The sequence below is a fragment of the Cricetulus griseus genome, chromosome 4 (genome assembly GCF_003668045.3).
Source record: "Cricetulus griseus strain 17A/GY chromosome 4, alternate assembly CriGri-PICRH-1.0, whole genome shotgun sequence".
Lineage (NCBI taxonomy): Eukaryota > Metazoa > Chordata > Mammalia > Rodentia > Cricetidae > Cricetulus > Cricetulus griseus.
Genome location: NC_048597.1, coordinates 80,715,042 through 80,738,135, shown reverse-complemented (window position 1 = coordinate 80,738,135; position 23,094 = coordinate 80,715,042). Strand labels below are relative to the sequence as shown.

Below are 23,094 nucleotides of genomic sequence, written 5' to 3'. Positions count from 1 at the left end.
TGTATTTAGAGAATAATTTTACTAGATAAATGAATTTTAGGTGGTGAATCATGAAGTTTGTAGATATTTTACTATCTTTGGTATTTTGCAGTTTATGAAGCCCTAGCTGGCCTGTCATTCACTAAATAGCCCAGCTAGCCTTGAGTTTATGGCAGTCCTACTTCAAGCATTTTGAGGACTGGGATTACAGGGTTAGGGTTATGTGCCACCATGCTGTCTGCTTTTTTTCATACTGTATAGACCAAGCTGGCCTAGAATTTGCAGTCCTCTTACCTCTACCTCTGAGTGCTGAGATTCCCTACTTGCACCTCCGTAGGTGCAAGTAAGTGCTTTATGAGGGGAGTCTGATGTAAAGCTTGTTGCTCTCCAGCTTTGGCATTTCCCACCCTCTGGCTTCTTCCAAGAATCTGTGTTGATCTTTGGTATTTTGCAGTTTGTGTTGATACACTGAGGTGTTAGTATTTCAGTGTCTCTTCTGTGTTCTCTGAGCCTTCTGGATCTGTGAGTTGATATCTGTCTTCAGGTTTGGAGAATATAATATACCAAGTAATATAACAGTGGAAGATAGGCCTTTGGAATGGGTTTTTTGTTTGTTTTTAATCTGGCTAGGAGTTGGGATATATTTAATGTTGGGTGTAGCTGTAACTGTATCAGAGGTTTTATTTTTCCTCCTGTTGTCATTCTTAGTGGAGTCTGTGCCTTGCTCTCCAGTTGGACCCAGGGTTCTTTCCTGGGGCCCAGTTGATGACTGGTGTGATAAAGTCTTGGGAACGGAAAGCTTCATCCCTTTATCTTCAGTGGGAATCTTGAGTTGTTTGGTGAAAGTTTTAGACAACCTGGAATGTGACCTTTGGAAGAGCTTCTTAGCCTTTCTTTCCTCTTAGTGAGAAAGCTTGAGGGGGCCAAGATAACTAGTTGCTCTTCCCAGGTAAGATAAGGCTTCATTGCAACAGCTTGCACTTAAAGGCCAGTCTCTTGAACAGGGCTCTGGGTTTATTTCACAATGTTGCCTATCTGTGCTGGAAGAAGCTTGAGGGGAATTTTTCCGGTCTTTACAGAGAGCAAACATTGGTTAACTGGGAAGGATTTTTTTTTTTTGGGGGGGGGTGGCTCTTGAATTATACTAGGTAATGTTCTAGATGTGCACTAGTGCTGAGAAGCCTGGTTGGCACCATCACATCTTTCTGCAAATGCTTTGACCATGGCAGAGGCTCCCTGCCCCTTGAGCTCTGTGGGGAACGATAAGTCACAATACCTGCTCTTCTCTAGCCCCTACCTTCTTCCTTACAGTCTTGTGCTCTGTGACTGAGAGATCAACAGTAGCTTCTGACAGTCTAAGGTGCCAAACCAAGTCCCTTTGGACAGTTTATTCTAAACTTCCACATAAAAATCAAGTTCTTTTGTTCTGTTTTGGTGTTTTTTGTTGTTGTTGCTTATTTGTTGGGTTTTGTTTTGTTTTGTTTTGCTGCTGTTGTGTGAGACAGGGTCTCTCTCTATAGCCTTTGCTGTCTTGAAACTCATGTAGACCAGGCTGGCCTTGAACTCACAGAGATCAGCCTGTCTCTGCCTTCCAAGTGCTGGGATTAAAGGCATGCACCACTAAAACCCAGATAATTTTTATTTGTACTGTGTCTGAAAGGGACATCTCCAAAAAGAAGACAGATGTCTACATTTATAAGTTGTTTTTATTTTATTTAGTTTTTTGAAACAGGATCCCATTTCTATAACCCAGATTTGCACCAAACTCAAAAATCCTCCTGTCTCACCCTCCAGAATTCTGGGGTTATGGTTGTGTGCCACCACTCCCCACTCTGACTACAGCCTTTTAAAAGGAATTTTTAAATTATCTTTAATTATGTGTATGTGTTGGGTGTGTGTGTGAACATGTGTGTCTAGGTACCCACAGAGGTCAGAGTCATCAGATCCCCAAGGAGGTTGTGAGCTGCTAAACAAAAACATGTCCTCTGCAAGAGCAATACAGGCCATTAACCCCTAAGCCATGTCTCCAGCCTGTGGCTGCAAGTCTATTTGGTTCAAAGGAATATTCCCTTTCAGGTCTCTGACTGTGCTGAACACTTTTTAAGAAGTAGGCAGCCAGAGATCTTATTTTAAATACAACATTGATATCAATTCACCTACCAACATACCTCTTCAGCTTACTATTATCTCCAGTAACAAGCACTGGATTCCCCAGAACTGGAATGAATAATCCTCTTCATCATCATCTTCATCTTCCTCCTCCTCTTCCCTTTCCTCCTCCAAAACTAAATAGATAAATGAGAGGCTGGTGAGATGGCCCAGTGCCCCTATACTGCTAAGTTCCATCCCCAAAGCCCACACAGTAAAAGGAGAGAACGAACTCCAAGTTGTCTTCTGACCTCCACACAGGTGTACACACACCAAATAAATTAATGTAGTTTTTTGGTTTTGGTTTTGGTTTTGTTGTTGTTGTTGTTGTTTTTCGAGACAGGGTTTCTCTGTGGCTTTGGAGGCTGTCCTGGAACTAGCTCTTGTAGACCAGGCTAGTCTCGAACTCAGAGAGATCCGCCTGCCTCTGCCTCCCGAGTGCTGAGATTAAAGGCGTGCGCCACCACTGCCCGGCAAATTAATGTAGTTTTAAAATCTAAATAGGTAAATGAGTTTCATTCAGTTAAAGTATGGTAGTGTAAGCCTGTTATAAATGCTAAACGGAGGTTGAGGGTAGTCAGGACCTTGAGAGGCCAGATCTTTGTTCTTGCTAGAATACAATACAATTCATTTTGTGTGAGTATCAAATGTGAGCACACTGGTCATTTTCCTCTCATTTTTCATATAAAAGTATTGTCTGATTTCTAGTTCATTGGATTTAAAAAAAAAAATATTTCTGCCAGGCAGTGATGGCTCATGCCTTTAATCCCAGCACTCGGGAGGCAGAGGCAGGCGTATCTCTGTGAGTTCAAGGCCAGCCTGGTCTATAAAGTGAGTTCCAGGATGGGCTCTAAAGCTACAGGGAAACCCTATCTTGAAAAACAACAATAAAAATTTCTGCTAATAAGCAATATTAGAGGAAAACCTCCAGGCTATGCTTGTTTCTCATCCTGAGTTTTACATCTGTTAATGGTTTTTCCTCTAACCAATCTTTACTATGATGGCAGCAAAATGGTAATTTCCAAAGTCCAGCAGCCTCTCCTCACTGATAGGTACTTTTGGCAGGAGCATCCATTGACCCCTATATTATCTGTTGCCATGGACTCCCAGATCCTGGATTTTTTTTTTCCTAGTGATATATAGTTTATTACCATCCTTCATTGTTTTGATGCTCAGATTAGAATACCCCACATTTGACCAAGCTGGCTCCTGTGACATATACCTCCTTGTTATTTATTTGGGGGAACACTGAAAGAATAATTAATGGTGATTGCAAGACATTAATTAGAACTGTAACATTTTAATTGGTTAAGCCAAGAATGAGACCCATTTAAGCTCTCACACACATGCTGCTATTTGTGGGGTTTGTTATTGTTGCTTTTTTCAAGACAGGGTTTCTCCGTGCGTCACTGGCTGTTCTGGAACTCACTTTGTAGACCAGGGTGCCCTCAAACTCAGAGAGATCTGCCTGCCTCTGCCTTCTGTGTGCTGGGATTAAAGGCATGCACCACCATGCACAGATACATGTTGCTATTTGTATAACAGTCCTGATGAGAGAAGAGTCACTTGCCTACCAGGGACTGAGAGCCCTTCTAAGAGGCAGTAGAGCATCTTAAGTGTGCTTGTGTATTTGTGGTTAAGGGTGGGTGACTTGGATCTCCAACACACAGACCTGTCTACTCAGCATAAGATCTGTGTGCTTTGCTTTTACCTTTGTTGTACTGTTGAATTTTTTATTGTGTTTTATTTATTTTGTGTGTGAAAGTCAGAAGAGAACTTACAGGAGTTGCTTCTTTCCTTCTACTGACTAAGTCCCAGAGATTGAATTCAGTTGTCAGGCTTAGCAGCAAGCACCTTTACCTTCTAAGCCTTCCTTTTAGCCCTCATTGTAGTTTCTCCTCATCACATTTGCTATCTGTAAAAATGTCAGAAAAACTATCCATTTCCAGGCCAGGCATTGGTGGTACACAACTTTAGTCCCAGCACTCAGGAGGCAGAGGCAGAGGCAGAGGCAGACGGATGTCTCTGAGTTAGAGGCTAGCCTGGTCTGCAAAGCGAGTGCCAGCGTAGGCTCCAAAGCTACACAGGAAAACCCTGTCTCAGAAAAAAGAAAAAAAGAAAAAAAAAAAAAACTATCCATTTCCTGGTGACATTTTTTGTCATTTTCACTTCAGTCTGCAAAGTGTGATTTTAGGCAGTAGAAGGTTGGCTTCCACACCATCATTTTATTGTCTGATTCCACTTGTAGTAACATGTAGGAAGTGGCATGTGACTCAGCCATTACTCTGTACTCTCTGGAAATAACAAATATGTTGTAATTATCTGTGACCAGATATAAATGGAAAGAATTGGGTTTGGCTTTCTTTCTTTCTTTCTTTCTTTCTTCTTCCTTCCTTCCTTCCTTCCTTCCTTCCTTCCTTCCTTCCTTCCTTCCTTTCTTTCTTTTTCTTTCTTTCTTTTGTGTGTGTGTGTGTGTGTGTGTGTGTGTGTGTGTGTGTGAATTCAGCATGTGGTCTTTGATGCTTCTGTCCTTGGCAGGCTCTATCTGGCTCCTCCACATTCTTACTGTGAACTGGTAAAGACTTACTCTCACTGAAACATATTGATAGACCAGCTGGGTGTGGTGGTACATGTCTGTAATCCCAGCCCTTGGAAGGTAGAGGTAGGAGGATTGTAAATTTGAGGACAGCCTGGGCTATACAAATATAACAAGACCCTCCCTGTGTCAAAGAAACAATTAACTAACTTCCCAATGGGAGCTGAGGACATAGCTTAGTAGAAGAGTTGCCATACAAGCCAGGCTGTGGGTTCCATCTGCAGTACCAACCCAGAAAAAAAAAAAAATCAAAAGTATTTCAAACAAAAAGTATCTCATATCAGTAACATTCTTTAAGTTTTGTCATTTAACATTTTAGGGTCACTCCGCCTACTGGCCTCATGCATAGCCTTACATAGCATTGTTCAAAGTATTGTCTACATTTCTTCGTGGCTCCTAAAACCGAGAGTAATACTGTTATTTGCCACTATTGCTATGAGCATTGTCTAAGTTGAGTTTATGAATTTGAAATGTGTGCATATTTTACCTTTCAGCCAGCACTGTGGCTCAGTGGTATACCACTTGCCCAGCATGGCTCCAATTCCATCCCCAGTGCTGCAAAAATGTTTAATTTTAATAATAAATCCCTTGCTATTGCCCCCTTAAGAAATCTAATGTATTCAGATTGAGTCACATGGCTGTAATGATATGAATCTCTTCCTGAGATATTGGCTCCAAACCTGAAAAGAAGAAGGGAAGGATTGGTGCAGTATGCAGCCCACAGCTTCCTGTCAGGGCATGCACTCTGTTCTGCTCTGTTTGAATCTGGGTTGTGCTTTCTCAGCTCCTCCCTCAAATGTTCTCTGTGTCTTTTTCCTTCCCAAATATAATTCATGAAAAAGTAGGCTAGAGAATGAAGAGTAAAATAACACAGAAACAGAACATTTTCAAACCTGAAGTAATTCTTGCTCAACTGGAGAGTAAACATCTGTGGACTGAACCTAAAGGCAGTTTCGTGTTCTGTTTCAAGGTATGATTTGGCAGCTTGCACAATCACTGCTAAGGTGTGTTTCAGTCAATCCTGAAAACCAAGGACTCCGGGGTTACCACTGGGAGACCAGCTTTGGTATTCCACAGACCATGAGGGACAAGAATAACAAGGGCAGGGGTTTCCATCCTACCACTGTGAATGGCCCATTTCACTGAACTTGTTGGCAGTGGCAGAAACCACACAGGAATATGGACAGTGGGAACCCATGTGCAGTGGGCTGGGCCAGCAAAGCAGAGCAATGAGTTCAGAGCTGTGCTTAACACACAGCATGTTGCTCTGAAGTCCACATTTGAGTGGGACTGCGGAAACACAGTTCAAGAAGGGTCATGTCAGAAAGAAATGTGACCATTTTGCTTTCCAACAGAATTCTTCTGATGGTTTCAGCCAAAATATTTTTAGATTTTTTTTTCCTTAAGAAGATTCGACTTGCCAAGAACTGAGTGCTTAGTTTTCAGATAATTAAAATGGACCTTATTTGTTTTTTTTTAATCTTCAACAAGGAATTGTTTATGGTTCAAAATAGATATAAAAGTGGCTCTGAATGTTTCAGAATCTGAAATGACATAGTAATGTAGCTATATTCTTGGCAAGGTTGTAGGCTTCTCTTGTGAAAGACCGAGGTTATGTTTCTATAGGCGGTTCTTTGTGGCCCACCATACCCAAAGTTTAGACAGCACTTGTCCATAGAGGCTTTGAGCTTGTAGCTCACGAGTCTGTTTATCTGGAACACTGGGGCAAGCAGAGAGGCTGCCTTCTTTGCTTTTAGGCAGACCCCTGGCACCATGTAAAGTTGTCCAGTGTGTCTTCTCGGGGTAGGACAAGCACAGTGGCCCAGTAGTGTGAGTGAGGCTCATTCATGGTCTTCCCTGGAGGTGGCCCAGTTGACGGCATCAGTACACAGTAAGTGACTCTTCATCATGGGCATGACACATAGATGAGAGGTCTCCCACCATGACTAGCTGATGGGGATTAGGTGGATTAGGAGGCACAGTGCTGTTGAGCTCACACTTACACATGGAACACGTCTGGGAGGAGATGATTTCTGAGATGGAAGGAGGAGGGCCAGCCTGGCAAATCTGAGAAGCAGCTGCCTGCAAATGTTCCTGAAAGCGTGGTTGAGTCACTTATACACTAGTGACAGCTGAGGCCATGTGGGCTCTATGCTCATTTTCTCTTTTCCCTTATTCTACCAGTGTCTTGCCGTGTCTTCCTTTCTCATCCACAGCTGTGTAGCTTGCCATAAAAATTCCTTTGATCTATCTACTGACTATAGAGCAATCCACCAGTACATTTTGTGGTGGTTTCATATGGCAGTGGCAGTCATTCCAATGAGTTCCTCTGTTTTCCTACTTGTACTCATCAGACCTGTGTGGTTTCTGAGGCAGGTGGGTTGTCAGAGAGGTTAGTGTCAGAGCTTTAGCACATGCCCCCAGCTGTAAGACAGCTGCCTTTGCAAACCAAGGCGTCACCCTGCTGGTTTCTGGAAGGAGGTTCGTTTGCCCTGGAACATTCTATGTTGCAGAGACTCTGTGTCTTCCCAGGAGATCCAAGGTGGAACACTGTGGCTGCTACAGTGCTACTATTTTCCAGAACAAATACAGGAACTAAAATGAGAAAAAAGAAGATAATTTTTCTCTGTGATTAGCAGATAATCAGATTACTCTGGGGATTAGATAAAAATAAACTCTCTGTTCCTATAAATAGTTACTGTGTTGACTGAGGTAATCTTTTGTAAGAGAATTCAAAGTTAAATCATAGGGCTGGAGAGACGGCTCCATGGTAAGAGTTGAATACCAGCGCTGTCCTTTTCACAGAACATGAGTTGGAGTCTTAGCCCCAGGTGTCAGGCAGCTTATGACCACCTGTAATTCCAGATCTGACATTCTCTTCTGGCCTCCACAGACACACACAGAGCACACATTTACACAAACATAGAAACAAAATCAAATTTGTTTTAAAAAGTTAAATCAGATATATAGGATTTAGCTGAGGGAGTAAGTAAAATAGACCTGCATGAATCCAAGAACAGAGTAAGTGTTTTTACAAGAACATAGTAAGTGTTGTTTCTTAACTAGGAGGAAGTTAGTTCACAGGTGTTCCCTCTAAACCTTCCCTGGGGAGCCATCGAACTCTCAACTTGTCTTGGGGTTTAATATTTGGAGCCCCTGAAAGCAACCTTGTACCATTTGCTGCTTCTATTTTGTTTCTATTTATGTCTTTGCAAAACCACGCAGTGGTTTCCCCTTATGTGTCTGGTTTTGTTCACAGGCCGTGTCCTCATAGAGATTTCCATCACCCATAAGAAACTCAATGAAACTCTCGATGAAAATGTACGTGGACAGTTGTTATATTTTAAAAAATTATTTTTAAAAATTTTGCCTAAAACTCAAATATGATGTGATTTTTTTTTAATTTTCATTTTGTCAACAGTTCAAAAAATTCCATAAGGAGATTATCCATGAACTGGAGAAGAAGACAGAACTTGACGTAAAGTATATGAATGTGAGTGCAGTTTTCATCTACCTTGGCCAACAACTGAGCTCTCTGCTATAGGATGTTTACTTTCGTCACCCAAAGTAGACCCCCGCTGCCCGTTTTAGTATGGTCTCCCCATATTACCCTTCCAAATCATCCTCTCCAGAGACCTTTACAAGGTTTGTAGCTATGCATGCACAAGCCATGGGGTTACACACACCTGCTGAGGTAGACTTCAAGTTGCACCTTTTACATTCTCTTTAAAAAATTAAAAAAAAAAAAAAAAAAAGGCCAGGTGTTGGTGGCGCATGCCTTTAATCCCAGCACTCGGGAGGCAGAAGCAGGCGGATCTCTGTGAGTTCGAGGCCAGCCTAGAGCGAGTTCCAGAACAGCCTCCAAACTAACAGAGAAACCCTGTCTCGAAAAAAACTAAAAAAAAAAAAAAAGTGAGTGTGTGTGTGTGTGTAAGTGCACATACATACAGGTTAGAGTTGGAGTTAAAGTTGTAGGCCAACTGACATGGATGCTGGGAACCAAATTCTGGTTCTCTGCAAAAGCAGAAAATGTTCTTAAGCACTGAGCCAACTCTCCAACCACTCTCTTCCTCCCCCTCACTGCCCTTCACAGGGTCTCAAGGGGCCCAGAGTAGACTTATACTGGTAGCTGATGATGACCTCAAGCTCTTTATTCTCATGCTTCCACCTCCCAACGGCACACACACACACACAGAGTTTTGTCTACTGCTCAAAGTGGGAGTGGAGTTTGGTATTGACACAAACTGGAATATATAAAACTAACAAATTCCCTTTGGGTTAAGTGGGCTCATTTTTGCTGCCACTTGGTATGTGTGTTACAAAAAATAGAGACACACTGAGTGTGGTAGTACATACCCATATTCCAAACACTTGAGACAGAAGGATGATGATGTTGACACTACCCTGGGCTAGAGTGGTGGCTCAACAGTAATGAGCTCTGGCTGCTCCTCCAGAGGACCTAGGTTCAATTCCCAGCAACCACATGGCAGGTCACAACATCTGTAACTCCAGTTTCCAGGGGATCCAATGCTCTCTTCTGGCTTTACACACATAGTGCACAGATATACATACAGCCAAAACATAAAATAAAATTTAAAAAAGCAATAACAAAAACACACAGGAAAAACTAATGCAGGAAATCAGTACTTGTAGAGGACAGTGATTTCAGAGAACATGCTGGTGTGACAGGATGTCTGTGTCTGTTTTCTACAGCTGGTGCCTTCACTAAGCAGCACCTGGCAGAGGTTACAGGTGTGATAGCACCAACATGCCCAGCTCATTTTTTAATTTTTATCCCTACCAGAACACCTATATAGTATTCTTAGGATCATTTTACAGATGTGATAATAAACAAGGGTTTTATATAAATTAAGTATTGAGCTCACACAGGTAATGAGAAAAGAAGCTGTAACTGTAATCTAGTCTCTTAAACACTGTGCTATACAGCACCCCAAACACTCAGAGCAGTTGCACTTGTTCATTGTATAACAGCCAGAAAAGAGGGAGGGAGAGAGAGAGAGAGAGAGAGAGAGAGAGAGAGAGAGAGAGAGAGAGACTGATGGATGCTGGGGATGGAACCCAGGGCCTTACATATGCTACCAACCTCAGTGGTAAGAGGCTCAGTGGTAAGCCTCTACCACTGAGTTACATCCCCAGTTCTTTCATATTGTTTGTGTATTCACCAAAGCACTAACTACCCAGCGTCTAAAAAAACCTTTGAAAAAAGAGGAATTAAAAAGAAAAGACATTTTTATCTTTAGAGAGCTGCTCATAAACATAAACATTTGAACTAACAACACCTAGGAATTCAATCTGAATGGAGGGTATCCTCTGGAGTGTGGATGTGAGAACAGTATGGACTGACATTCTTAAGCCCCAGCCACAATGGAGCCACATGAGTGTGAGGATGTCAAGGCCAGGCAGCTACACACAGTGGAAGTGTGAGCAAAAGTGACTACATGGCAGCTTGTATGGTGCCACAGTAAAACAACATTTAACTTACAGGCCACTCTAAAAAGATACCAAGCAGAACACAGGAATAAATTAGATTCTTTGGAGAAATCTCAGGCGGAGTTGAAGAAGATCAGAAGAAAAAGTCAAGGAGGCCGAAATGCACTCAAATATGAGCACAAAGAAATTGAGGTGAGCTCTTCAGCGATATTTTTCTTTGTCAATCATTATATGTATGTACAGTTTTAGGGGAGGCTTACTTCAATCAGCTATACCATATCACTCCCTTCTTGCCTACTGCTGAGGTGAAATATAAGTATTACAAGCTGAGTGTGATGGCACATGCCAGAAATCCCAGCTCTCAAGTTCTAGGCTAGCCTGTGCTACATAGTGAGACCCTGTGTAAAGAAAAGAAAAACAAAGCATGTGTAATCTGACTTAGTATTTCAGGGTTTTCCAAAGTTAAGGTAATAGCACATGGTACTTGCTGGCATCTTCCCTTAACTCAAGAAGGGCACCTTTGTGATTAGCATGACTATCCCTCCTGTTTGTTTGAGGTGGGTTCTCACTGTGTGGCTTGGCTGGCCTGAAACTCTCTGTGTAAATTAGACTGGCCTAGAACTCATAGAGATCTGCCTGCTTCTGCCTCTCAAGTGCCAGTATTAAGGGTGTGCAGCACCATGCTTGACCTGACTGTCCTCATTTTATCATGGGAAAATGAGTCTTGGTTAAGTCCTATGGTTGGTACCTGGAACTGTGATCAAACCTGTAACTTTGTAGTTACAGATTATTTTTCAGTAGAAGAGAGTCATTCCTAAAGTACAGAGTTGTTTGATGCCAGCTGCTTAGTGGGGAATGTAAAGCCTTTGGTAGCCTCTCTCTACATATGAATCAGTGTCTTAGTGATGACGATACCTGGTCAGGCCAGGTTACAAGTGTCTTGTCTAGTATTTATCTGCATTTAGTGTTTACTCCATAATCAAAGTAAACTGGGTATAAAGATGGCAGGCGATAAACGGCATGCCATGCAGCAATCAGATGCCTACTGTCATGCTTCTATTGTTTATTTTCATAGTATGTGGAGACTGTTACTTCTCGCCAGAGTGAAATCCAGAAGTTCATTGCAGATGGCTGCAAAGAAGCCCTGCTTGAGGAAAAAAGGCGCTTCTGCTTTCTGGTGGACAAGCACTGTAGCTTTGCCAATCACATACACTACTATCACCTTCAGGTGAGTGTGCAGCAGATTGCACTAATTGTGGCAGTAGCTTTATCTTATACTCAGAAGGCAATGGGCCTTTACAGAAATACAGATAGAATAAACAATCAAATACCCACTTATCATTAATTTCATAGTTTATCCATATTTAAAGTCCCTTGTAGCCAGACGTTGGTGGCTCACACCTTTAATCCCAGCACTCAGGAGGATGAGGCAGGCAGATCTCTGTGACTTCGAGGCCAGCCTGGTCTACAGAGCAAGTTCCAGGACAGCCTCTAAAGCAATACAGAGAAACTGTGTCTTGAATAAATAAATAAATAAATAAATAAAATAAATAAATAAATAAAGTCCCTTGTAAACAATGACACATTTGGGGCTGCAGTTGTAACTCAGTTGGTAGAGTGCTTACCTGGCATGCACTGGGTTTGATTCCTAGCACACAACATAAAACCTGGATATAGTGGTGCATGCCTGTAATCCCCAGGAATCGAGGCCAGGAGCATCAGAAGTTCAAGGTCATTCTCAGTTACATAGTAAGTCTGAGGCCAGCCTAGGCTATATCTCAAAAAAAAAAAAAAACAATAAAAAGGAATGGTCTAATAGCTGGGCGTTGGTGGCGCATGCCTTTAATCCCAGCACTCGGGAGGCAGAGGCAGGTGGATTTCTGTGAGTTCGAGGCCAGCCTGGTCTCTAGAGCGAGTGCCAGGATAGGCTCCAAAGCTACACAGAGAAACCCTGTCTCGAAGAAGAAAAAAAAAAGGAATGATCTAAAAAAGTCAACTTTTGGTAGGCTCCTGTGCATCCTGAGTGTCACTGTCTTGACTAGGCCCAGTCTCTGGGTGGTTTTAGATGATCGTAGATCTGCATAGGACCTCTGTCAGCACTGCCCAAGGCTACAGAGACCCTCTCCCCATTCACACCCATCAAGACACTGAGTTTTGTTACTTTTCACTCTTGTTCACAGTATTCACTCATGATTACCTCAACTAAGTGGCTGACTTAGTTCCTTCCTCCAGATGCAGCTGTGAGGTTAGAACCCAGGAACAATTACATGGCATGTTAAATTTCCCTTCCTCCTTTTTTTCCTTTTAATTCTCTTGGGCCTCTGTAAGCATCCCAGGCTAGCATGATTGAGGTCAAACATTCATTGTTGTTCATAAGCAAGTGATTTAAGAGAGAGTTCTGAAATATGAGAAGTTCTGCAAGAGCTAGAACATGAGTCACCTCTTTCTCAAGGGGAGAAAGCCCTGCCCTATGTGTGCACATGTCATATATTCTATAAAGCATACGCAACTTCCTAATCCAAATACTTAGGATCTAAATGGTTATAATAAAAAAAAAATTTGCTGTCCCTGGTGTGTCTGCCCTAGTGTAGCTGCTTCCATGATGAGGGCCTCCTGCTGTGACAGAATGACTGGGTCACAGCTGCAAAGGGATGGAAGCAACCCTGAGTTTCCTTCCTATGGCAATGCCCCCCCACTATGTCAGGAGGTAACCTGGGCTGTTTGCAGAAAGCTCTAGTTATGGACAAGGTCTTTCTTAGACTTAACCTTGGGTCCTAGTAGTATTATGAAGAACAGCATAGACCAATCCTGCTTCTTTTTGTATCAAAGTTTCTTCAGCTATTTAAAAACTGCTTTGTGATCCCCCTTGTTATAGTTACAAACTCCTAGTCCTTCCCTAGCCAGTGCAAGTGGTCTTCATTATGGTACTCCCCAGTTCGTCAGGGTTGTAAGGGGTTGGTATGAGTTTGAAAAAAGAAGTGTGGTTGCCATGCAAATAGCTTCAGGGACAGAACCCTACTTCATTTTCCAATCAGAGTGCTGCCCCGGAAAGGGAGTTCACTGAAAAGTTTTGGAAGCCTCTGAGAGTCCCACTGCAGGAGCAGAGCCAGGCTCATAGGAGCAGGAATGACCCCTCAGCTTCACCTCCAGAGTTGCAGCATCTCAGCTCTGTCCATCTGTATGTCTTTCTGCTGCCACCCAACTACTATGCAGAGACCATTAGACTATGACAGGAACATCCCTAGGCTCATACACATCCCCACCTGCTCCCACCCACCTCCTACCTCTCCACCTATAGGCTCTTTCCACAAGTGAACTTCCTGGAACAGAGTCTGGTTCATTTGCCTAACACTTTCACTCCTGCACCTTTTACTCAATAGAGGTGTTGATTTGAGAAGGACTGGTGGGGAGATGATGATTGTCCTTTCCAGGGCCAGCTGGAAAATGACAGACTCTCATATTGGTTGCTCAGCTCCTCCCTTTTAGCTTTTGAATGGCTTTATTGTTTTGTTTTTGAGATGTACATGAGCAAACACACATCTCATGCATACTAAGCATGTATTCTGCCTCTGAGCTACTCCCAGTCCCGGCAGGATTCTTAATCATTTATGGTCCTAGTTCTCTGTATTCATGCTGAGAAAGCAGTTCCATTAGGTCCTGAGCCTGCCTTCTCAGCAGTCAAGACACACACAGTTGCTTAAATTGCTTGAGCCCCCCACTCCTGGTTGCAAATCTTAATAAATCAGTAGAGGTGCTATTGGAGGCAGCTTTTATCAGCTCTTCAAACAGTGTACCTTTGTCTTTAATTTTTTTTTTCTTCTGGATTTATAGTCTGCAGAATTACTTAATTCCAAGCTGCCCCGGTGGCAGGAAACCTGTTGTGATGCCACAAAAGTACCAGAGAAAATCATGAACATGATAGAAGAGATAAAAACGCCCATCTCCACACCAGTGTCTGGGACGCCACAGCCTTCACCCATGATCGAGAGAAGCAAGATGGTAGGAATCAGTCCCCTTTTTGTATGTTTACTAGAATGAGCTAGTTCATCCTGACTTAGAGAACCAGGACTGACTCTGGTGATAGAAACCATGAGCCAACCTTTCCTATTCCTGCACTGTTTCCTCACCTTTCCACCTCTTCATTTAGAACTAGAATTGACTGTGCAAATGTCTTATACTCTGCGTATCACTGTCATGTTTTAACAATATTATTTCTACTGTATTCCAACATTTTAAGTTTATTACCAGTGAATGTCTGAGAGAGCAGACTTAAAAACCCTAATGCCATGCCAGGCGGTGGTGCCTCATGCCTTTAATCCCAGCACTCAGGAGGCAGAGGCAGGCGGATCTCTGTTCAAGACTAGCCTGGTCTACAAGTGCCAGTTCCAGTACAGTCTTCAAAGCCTCAGAGAAACCCTGTCTCGAACCCCCCCAGAAAAACAAACAAACAAACAAAAAACACCCTAGTGCCATTTAGCACCTGAAGACTGCAGCAGAAGAATCATAGTTTGAGGCCAGCCTAGACTACATAGTGAGACCTTTATCCAAAAGAAGAAGAAAAGAAATGTTATGTCTGAGAATTGCTTCAAAATAATGCAGGCCTTATCTGGGAATCTGGGTAAGGGCATTTATGATAACAAGATTGGCCATAAATTAACAAGTTAATTCAACACATTCAGAATCCTTTCAAAAAATTGTTTCAAATGTAGGCTCCTGTAGCCAAGTAACACTTATAAGGTAGCCTTTCTAGATGTGGTTCACACCTGTAATTCCAGCACTTGGGAGGCAGAGACAAGTAACTCTCTGTGAGTTTGAGTACTGTCTGGTTTACACAGAGAGTTCAGGCTAGCCAGGACTACATAGTAAGACTCTTTCTCTAAATAAATGATTTTTTTAAAATTAATACTTTCGAAATAATTCACAACTAAGAAAGTGGGGTTTCTGCCATATGATAAAAAGCAATCCTAGACTGGGTAGTAGTGGTGGCACACGCCTGTAATCCCAGCACTCAGGAGGCAGAGGCAGGAGGATCTCTGTGAGTTCAAGGCCAGCCTGGTCTACAGAGCTACTTTCAGGACAGACAGAGCTGTTACACAGAGAAACCCTGCCTAGGGAAGAAGAAGAAGAAAAAAGCAATCCTAGAAATCTGTATTATTCCCTCACTGTATTGTTCTAATATTAGGCTAAAAAAGATTTGTTTCTACAGATTGGGAAAGATTATGACACCCTTTCTAAATACCCACCAAAGATGCCCCCAGCTCCTTCAGTCAAAGCCTATACCAGCCCTTTGATTGATATGTTCAATAATCCAGCAACAGCTGCACAGAGTTTAGAAAAGATAAACAACTCAGCAGGTAAGAGATTCAGTTTGATTTCTTTTATGGAAGCTTATTAAATTGTTCTATTTAATTTTTAAATATTTGTTCTTATTTATGTGTGTGTGATATGAATGTATGCCACATGTGTGCTAATACTCTTGGAGGCCAGGAGAGGCTGTTAGATCCCCTAGAAATGGCACTATAGGTGATTGTGAGCCATTCTATACAGATGCTGAGAACTAAATCCAGGTCCCCTGCCAGAACAGGAAGTACATTTAACCTCTAAGCCATCTCTCTAGCTCCCTTTTTACATTTAAAAAAAAAAATTGTCAAATACATTTTTTTTTTGATAAATGTACTGTGAGGGAAAGACAGACACACAAGTATAGTGGATACAGACAGCCCTGGCTCTGATTAACTTATACCTCAAAGAAATAAGGCTGGAGCTGAGAGTAGAGCTCCATAGTAGGACATTTTTCTAACACGTGTGAAGTCCTAGGTTCCACTCCCAGGATTTGGTGGGGAGGGGAATAGTGAGGAAAATGGACTAAATAAGGTCTAGTCTAGACCATAAGACATTTGATAAGAGACATGTTTCTATAGCACTAATTCTATCTACTGGTCTACAGAGTAAATATACTGTTGAGATGTATTTTTTAAATCATGTGTGTCTGTGTGTGGGTCTATGCACATGAGTACAGTGCTTATGGAGGCCAGAAGAGGGACAGGATCCCTTGGAACTGGAATTAGAGGCAGTTTTGAACTGCTTGCCATGGGTGCTAGGGACTTAATTCAGATTCTCTGCAAGAATGATACTTGTTCTTACCAACAACCAACCCATCTCTCCAGCCTGAGAGGTATTGTATTTAAAAATAAACAGGATAGACTATAATAATTTAGCTTCACACAATGTTCCATATCTGATAGCTCCCTCAGTACAAATCTGATGACAGTTAAGTTGTGCCCTGGAGAGAACCCACAGACTGTAGTATTCAGCTGTTGGGGAAGATGAGAGATTGAGATGAGATTTCTCTAAAAACAACTAGGATTGCTCAGCAAGAGAAAATAATAGCTTGTAGTTAATTGCTTTTGAAGAAAGTTAAAGTATGTAATTCATTCAAATAACTGGTTCTTTTAGGTAAAAGCCAAGTGAAAATCCCTGGAAGATTTAGTGCTGAGGTAATTAGAGACACATTAAGGAACAGCAAAATTTGTATTGTTACAAAGATGCAATAATAAAGCAGGTATCTTAAATCCCCAGTTTTGCGTTTTGGGGAGTGGCACATATCAGCCTGTGTTTAAGTTGAGATACAGTAGTAGCATAGTGCCCTAGTGTAGGTGTCTATGGACTCAGCTGCCCCTAGTAGCCATTAACTGCCATTTGCCAGTTGTGATCTGGACCAGTCTTGGAACTCTTTTGGGCTCAGTTCCCTTGTCCATCAATGTAGCACTGAGATTCTTGACAAATTCTCAACCAAAGGGAACTTGGGAACTCACATGGACATGCTCAGGTGAGAAGCCAGAAAGAATGCCAGCATTTCCAACACACTGCTTTTTCTTGTAGCACAAGAGAAAGGCAGCGGGTCTCAGCTGTTGCCACAGTTGCCTCTGTGTTCCAAACTGAAAGAGCAGTAAAGTGTGGGCACTTCACCAGTGAAAAGTGTTGGCCTAGCTGCCATGGTGCAGGTGAAGCTGGAACATTGTTCTGGGCTTCTCGTCTTAAGTGCTCTTGGCTATAGGGCTCCTCTGCCTTCTGCAAAGGCCTCCAGGCTGAGGCATACCTGTTTCCTCCTCCATGTGGGCACATACAGAACAAATGGTTTTCTGGGGTTACTCACTCTAACTTGCCTGCCAAGCATTCTTTGAATTATCATCATTCCCATGTTCACTTCAACAGACACTTCAGAAGATCCCAGCTTACAAAGATCAGTTTCTGTTGCAACTGGACTGAACATGATGAAGAAGCAAAAAGTGAAGACCATCTTCCCTCACACTGCTGGCAACAACAAGACCTTACTTAGCTTTGCCCAGGGGGACATCATCACACTGCTCATCCCCGAGGAGAAGGACGGCTGGCTCTATGGAGAGCATGACACCACCAAAGCGTGAGTTGGCACAAACCTATCTGCACCAGGTTCAAATAGCCCTCACCTCAGAGAGCTGCTGTCTTTCCTGTAAACTGCAAGTTGTCTATGGGTGTAAGAACCCTTTATTCTTCTTTATAGTTTGGGCAGCTGCTGTTATTACATCACAAGCTATTTTGTGTAAATGTAGGTGAACTTGATGCAAGAGTAGATTATCAGACCATATTGTGTCACTGCTGACAAAAGACAGTCTTTATATTTATTTTGTGTGTACATGCATGTGTATATATACAATATGGAGGTAGGACAACAATTTCCAGGAATCTGTTCTCTCCTTCCAGCATGTGGATTCCACAGATCAAGTTATTAGTGTGTGTGTGTGTGTAAGAGAGAGAGGGGGGGGAGAGAGAGGGAGAGGGAGGGAGAGGGAGAGGGAGGGAGGGAGAGAGAGAGAGAGAGAGAGAGAGAGAGAGAGAGAGAGAGAGAGAGAGAGACCTATAAAAGCTTCCATTTCATTCAGCCCATTTGTGAGGCTACCCTACCCAAGCTGTCGTCAGGATGTCCCCAGGTGTAAGTACTACTTATGAGCCTGCCTCAGGTATCACAGATGGGTCTTTTTCTTTATCTTCACCTTTAGGAGGGGTTGGTTCCCATCATCATATACAAAGTTGCTGGAAGAAAATAGGAAGGAAGCAGTGTCTGTGCCTCCACCAAGGTAGGGGAATATGGCCCAGCTCTCCCAGCAACTGAAAACTTACCTTGACCCTAATGCTCTCAGACATATTAGAGTTACAACCTAAATGTGCAGCCATGCTGGGATTAACCTTCAACACTTGTGTGATAGGAGCCAATGTCTGCTCCTCTGGTTTCTGTGTTCCATGAGCTTCCCTGGCTAGCTACAGTGCTATGTCCACAGGACACATTCGCTGTTTCCTATCAGCAGCCCTAACCCTGTGCAGCTCTTGTGTGAAATGTTTCTCACCTAAAGTCTTGACCTAGTCTGTGCTTGCTCTTTCCTTCATGTCCCTCCTCTGTGAGTCCTTTTTCTGTTCACCACATTGGCATTCATGCTCCATGGAATCCATCCTTAGTCCTCCATTGTCTGTGTTCCCTGGGCTATTTCATAGACTTTTTATTTTTACATTTTACTTATTAATTTTGGTGGGGTTGGAAGCAGTTGCCACAGCACACGTGTAGAAGTCAGAAGACAACCTGCAGGAGTCAGTTCTTTCCTTCCATCATGTGGGTTCCAGGGCTCAAACTCAGGTTATCAAGCTTGGCACCTTCCCTACTGATCAACTAACCAACTATATTTCATTTACCTTTATATTTGCAACTACACCAGTGGATCTCCCTTGTCACCTCCATGCTGATAGTCCCCAATTCTTCAGTCTAGGTTGTGACAGTAAAAGTAGCCTTCTTGGAGATGGAGAGGTGGCTGAGTTTTAAGAATGCATTCTGCTGTTGTAGAGGACCCAAGTTTAGTTCCCAGTCAGGTAGCTTACAACTGGTAAACAGACATTTAAAGCTTAAAAAAAAAGCCATCTCTTAGGGACAATCTGAAGTGCTTTAAACTGCTTTAACACAATGAATTCTCATAACCCTGAGATGGGGTGCCACTTCAAAATGAGGAAACTGAGGCATAGGACAGTTTTAAGAACTTGCTCAGGGACATACAACACCACTACTGGAACTCAGTCATAACTCATCCAGGCTGAAATGTGCATATTTCTAGCTGGCTGCCCAATGGACCCTGGGAAATGACATGTCCACACTGAACTGAACTGGTCCCTCATGCACCCTACTCTCTGGCCTCTGGACCATCAAATGCCATGCTCAGCATCCTCAGGCCCTCCCTTCATAAAGCCTCTCCATGTGTTCTCTCTGGTAGAGTCTAAAAATGCCATTGTACCAAGAAGGAAAAGTTATCTTTAGGTAGTGGGTAAGAGCTGCTTTTTGAGGCAGCAAATGTATATAAACATGCACACATGCATATGAACTACTGTGTATGTAGTGCAGTGTTGCAATCCCTCTTCCTTCGCCTTTTTTCCCATGTGGATGTGTTGATTTCATGTATGTCTGTACACAGTGCCTTCATAGGCTAGAAGAAGGCATTGGATCCCTGGAACTACAGTTACAGATGGTTGTGATTCACCATGTGGGTGCTGGGAATCAAACTGGAGTCCTCTGGAAGAGCAGCCAGTGCTCTTAACTGCTGAGCCTTCTCTCCAGCCCTGACACATCAAGTTATTATCCGTTACCCTAGGCTTGGCCATGGATGTGTATGGCACAGGGGTGCAAGTGGCATGACCTTATCTGACTTGGCTCCCTAACCTTTGGCTTTTAGCCCTGTACCAGTGAGAAGCATCAGTACTGTGGATCTGACTGAGAAGAGCAGTGTTATCATCCCACCTCCTGACTATCTGGAGTGCCTGACCATGGGAGCCACTTCAGACAAGAGGGCAGATGCTCCCAAGACTGCTTCTACTTCTACCTTCAAAGCCCCAGTGTCCAGACCAGATGCCACACCCACGTCTCCTGTGAGTGCTGACTAGAGGCCCTAGCTCTGTTCATGGCTGAGGGGGACAAGGGCATTGGGCTTTCTTCTTCACAGACACATGCTCTCCACAACTGCCCAATTCTAAGCCTTCCTTCTTGCCTTTTTACTTGATCTTATGCAGGACACAAAACAGTTTGTTTGCTAGGTCTTATTGGAACTTCCATGGCTCCTTGCTTTCGTCTTAGTCTTTTATTTTTTTAATCCTCTTCCTCCGCATTCTGTGCCTTTCCTGTTATTTCCTGAAAAGGGGAGGGAACTTTGTGCCAGCCAATGTACAAACATTGTCTTTAACCCTAAACTTCCCCTAAGAAGGGAAATAGGGGGCTTGGGCTCCTCACCACTTCTTTGCCCTTGACAACTCCAGGTGGAGGGTCTACAGAGCATCTGGCACTCAACAAATGAGACCCCTGCTCCTCTGGAACTTAGATCCTAGTGATTGGAAACAGACAATAAACCAAGATAGGTTAAAAACCATGCTGAAAATAGGAGGAGGTACTAATGGATAGGGTGACGCCCTTGGTGGATGTGATAGATTAAATTTGCTTAAAGTTCAGCCTCCCAAGATGGAGCACTGATAAAGGGGAAGAAAAGAACCATTTTGAGTGGGGATCTGGGCCTAGAACTCCAGCACTCCACTGAGAGCAGCATGCTGGGATGGCCTTGGAAAGAGTTAGGCCTCAGTGGCTCTAGGTTGTAGGGGGAGGGGCAAGACCTTCAGCCAGAGCTTGTAGGGAAGCAGGGGCAGCATTCCTGCATCTGAGAGTCAGCCCTTCTGTACCAAATGCAGGGTGCTTCCAGGACAACAGGCACCATGGGGCAGCATATGGGGCTTTGGCCTCTCTGAAGTGACATTCAAACTGTGACAGGAAAGAACCATTATGCAGAAATCCCTGAGAGGTGTTTATGAGACAGAAAGTTTAAACTGGAAGGAGGCTGAGGAGTGAGTGGCAGAGAACAGGAAACAGCTAGACTCTTAGGAGGATGAGTAGCCAAAAGCTTTCTGTTTGCTAGGCATGTACTCCACTGGAGCTACATCCTTACCATTTTAGGAAATTCAATCTTAATTTATGTGTGTGCACTCACCCATGTTCCATACCTGTGTGAGTTGATGTTCATGGAGACTAGAAGAGGGCATTTGGTCCCCTGGAGCTGGATTACAGTTCTGAGTTGCCTGATAATGCTGAAAACCAAATTTAGATTTCCTTAGAAGAGCAGCTAGTACTCTTCATTCCCCAAAACATGTTTTTATCCTCAATAATCTTGTCACATGGATCAAGTGAGCTGATAGAGTAATCCTCACTTTATGGAATGGACAAATTGACAAGTCCAGTTTTAAAATATAAATATTGGCTCACACCCTCCCCAACCCCCCCAAAAAAAAAGAATTCTTAAAAAAAATTGCAGGGTATGGTAGCACATGCCTTTAATCTCAGCACTTGGAAGGCAGAGACAGGTGGATCTCTGTGAGTTTGAGGAAAGCCTTGTCCACAGAGGGAGTTCCAGGACAGCCAGGGCTACACAGTGAGACCCTGTCTCCAGATAGATAGTCACATATTCTCAGACACATACAATCAGTAATAGTAACTTAGCCTCAGTATCTTAAAGTTTAAATAAGACCTACCTTTATTTTAAAACCTCTTATTTGGCTAAATCATAAGCTGCTGTCAATATCAAGAGACTGAATTAGTGTGGTAGCATGTGCCTATAATCCTATCATTCAGGAGGCTGGAGCAAGATAGAACTAAGTTTCAGGCCAGTCTGGACTAGATAGTAAGACTCTGCCACAAACACACCACCCCTCCAAAGGAAAAGAAATTAGTAGTGTGCCCCCTCTTTACAATGTTCCTAAGCCTTAGAGGGATGGTATAAAACCTTTTTTAGGGCTGGGCTCACACTAAAGTCCACAGAGCAGTCATGGCTACAAGTTTCTGTTAAAGATCAGAGTCTGTTTAGGTTTTGTCCCAGTCCCTTTGTAAAATCTAAAATGCCTAGTAACTATATCCTTATCTAAGGTACACTTTGGGCTAGGAGTATAGCTTTGTGGTGGAGGACTTGGGTAGTAGCACCACACTGACACACACACAAAAAGCAATTATGCTTCTATTTCTAGGATATGATTAACATTCAATCATATTTATTTTGATACAGATTTAAATAAATGTAGATAGATAGATACATGGATGGATGACAGATATTTTTACTTCCTGACACCCACACATGGTGGAATCATAGCTTTCTCCTGCTACAACCAATTGAGCCACTGCTCCTGGACCCTGCTGTGAGCTGGATACAAGGGTGAAATGGGTAACAGGACCATGGGAAATGGAGAAAAAAGGGGTGCACAAAAGAATGGCAGCCACTTCCTAGGTCTGCAGTGAATTGACGAATTTACTGAAAAGTCTCTAGCAATGTTTATCAGCACAAGGAGGGGAAGAGAGCTGGGAGCTCTGACTGATAAGACACATTCCACTGCCTTCTCTGCTGTTTACCAAGGATGTGATATGATGCAGGATTGCCTTTCTGATCCAGAGGATAATGGAAAATACCAGCTAGTCAAAAGTCACCAGAACATAATGGGGATGTAGCTCAGTTGTTAGAGTTCTTGCTTAGCCTAAATAAAGCTGTGGGTTCCATCCCCAGCACTGTGGTGCACAACTGTAATCCCAGCACTCAGAGGAGGTGGAGGCAGAGGATAAGGAGTTCAAGGTTATGGCCAGCCTGGGCTACATGTGACCCTGTCTCAAAAATTGTTTTCTTAAAAAGGCAATTAGATGGAAATACTTGAGAGTCTCCTATTCCCCAATCCCACCAAAGATGTTCTTACCTTAAAACAGAGAAGATGAACAGTGACCACTACATAAATGCAAAGGGATTCACAATTACAGGGTAAGGTTAGATGATGGATTTATATTGCGCTTTTACCATTCACAGAAAGAACAGATACCTCTTGAAATATTT

At 42.9% G+C, this 23,094-nt stretch overlaps 1 protein-coding gene and 1 long non-coding RNA gene across 4 annotated transcripts in view; one reads left to right on the top strand and one right to left on the bottom strand.

Moving 5' to 3' along the window:
• Baiap2l1 (BAR/IMD domain containing adaptor protein 2 like 1) overlaps nucleotides 1–23,094 on the top strand; it is an 82,098-nt gene that overhangs the window by 53,950 nt on the left and 5,054 nt on the right. The window contains exons 4-12 of the mRNA XM_027413610.2: nucleotides 7,983–8,044; nucleotides 8,145–8,216; nucleotides 10,229–10,366; nucleotides 11,250–11,402; nucleotides 14,006–14,173; nucleotides 15,381–15,528; nucleotides 17,390–17,597; nucleotides 18,214–18,291; nucleotides 19,924–20,116. Of these exons, the coding sequence (XP_027269411.1) occupies nucleotides 7,983–8,044; nucleotides 8,145–8,216; nucleotides 10,229–10,366; nucleotides 11,250–11,402; nucleotides 14,006–14,173; nucleotides 15,381–15,528; nucleotides 17,390–17,597; nucleotides 18,214–18,291; nucleotides 19,924–20,116 (1,220 nt within the window). The remainder of the gene's footprint in view (nucleotides 1–7,982; nucleotides 8,045–8,144; nucleotides 8,217–10,228; nucleotides 10,367–11,249; nucleotides 11,403–14,005; nucleotides 14,174–15,380; nucleotides 15,529–17,389; nucleotides 17,598–18,213; nucleotides 18,292–19,923; nucleotides 20,117–23,094) is intronic.
• Nucleotides 1,574–21,475, bottom strand: LOC113835467. Of its 3 annotated transcripts, XR_004769475.1 has the most exons (3): nucleotides 21,233–21,455; nucleotides 5,617–7,318; nucleotides 1,574–2,264 (listed from the first exon to the last, which is right to left on the bottom strand). It is a non-coding gene; the product is annotated as an uncharacterized LOC113835467 (long non-coding RNA). The 3 variants fall into 3 exon arrangements; XR_003485017.2 differs by lacking the exon at nucleotides 1,574–2,264 and having other exon boundaries at nucleotides 4,999–7,318; nucleotides 21,233–21,475; XR_004769474.1 differs by lacking the exons at nucleotides 1,574–2,264; nucleotides 21,233–21,455 and adding an exon at nucleotides 9,080–10,235 and having other exon boundaries at nucleotides 4,999–7,318.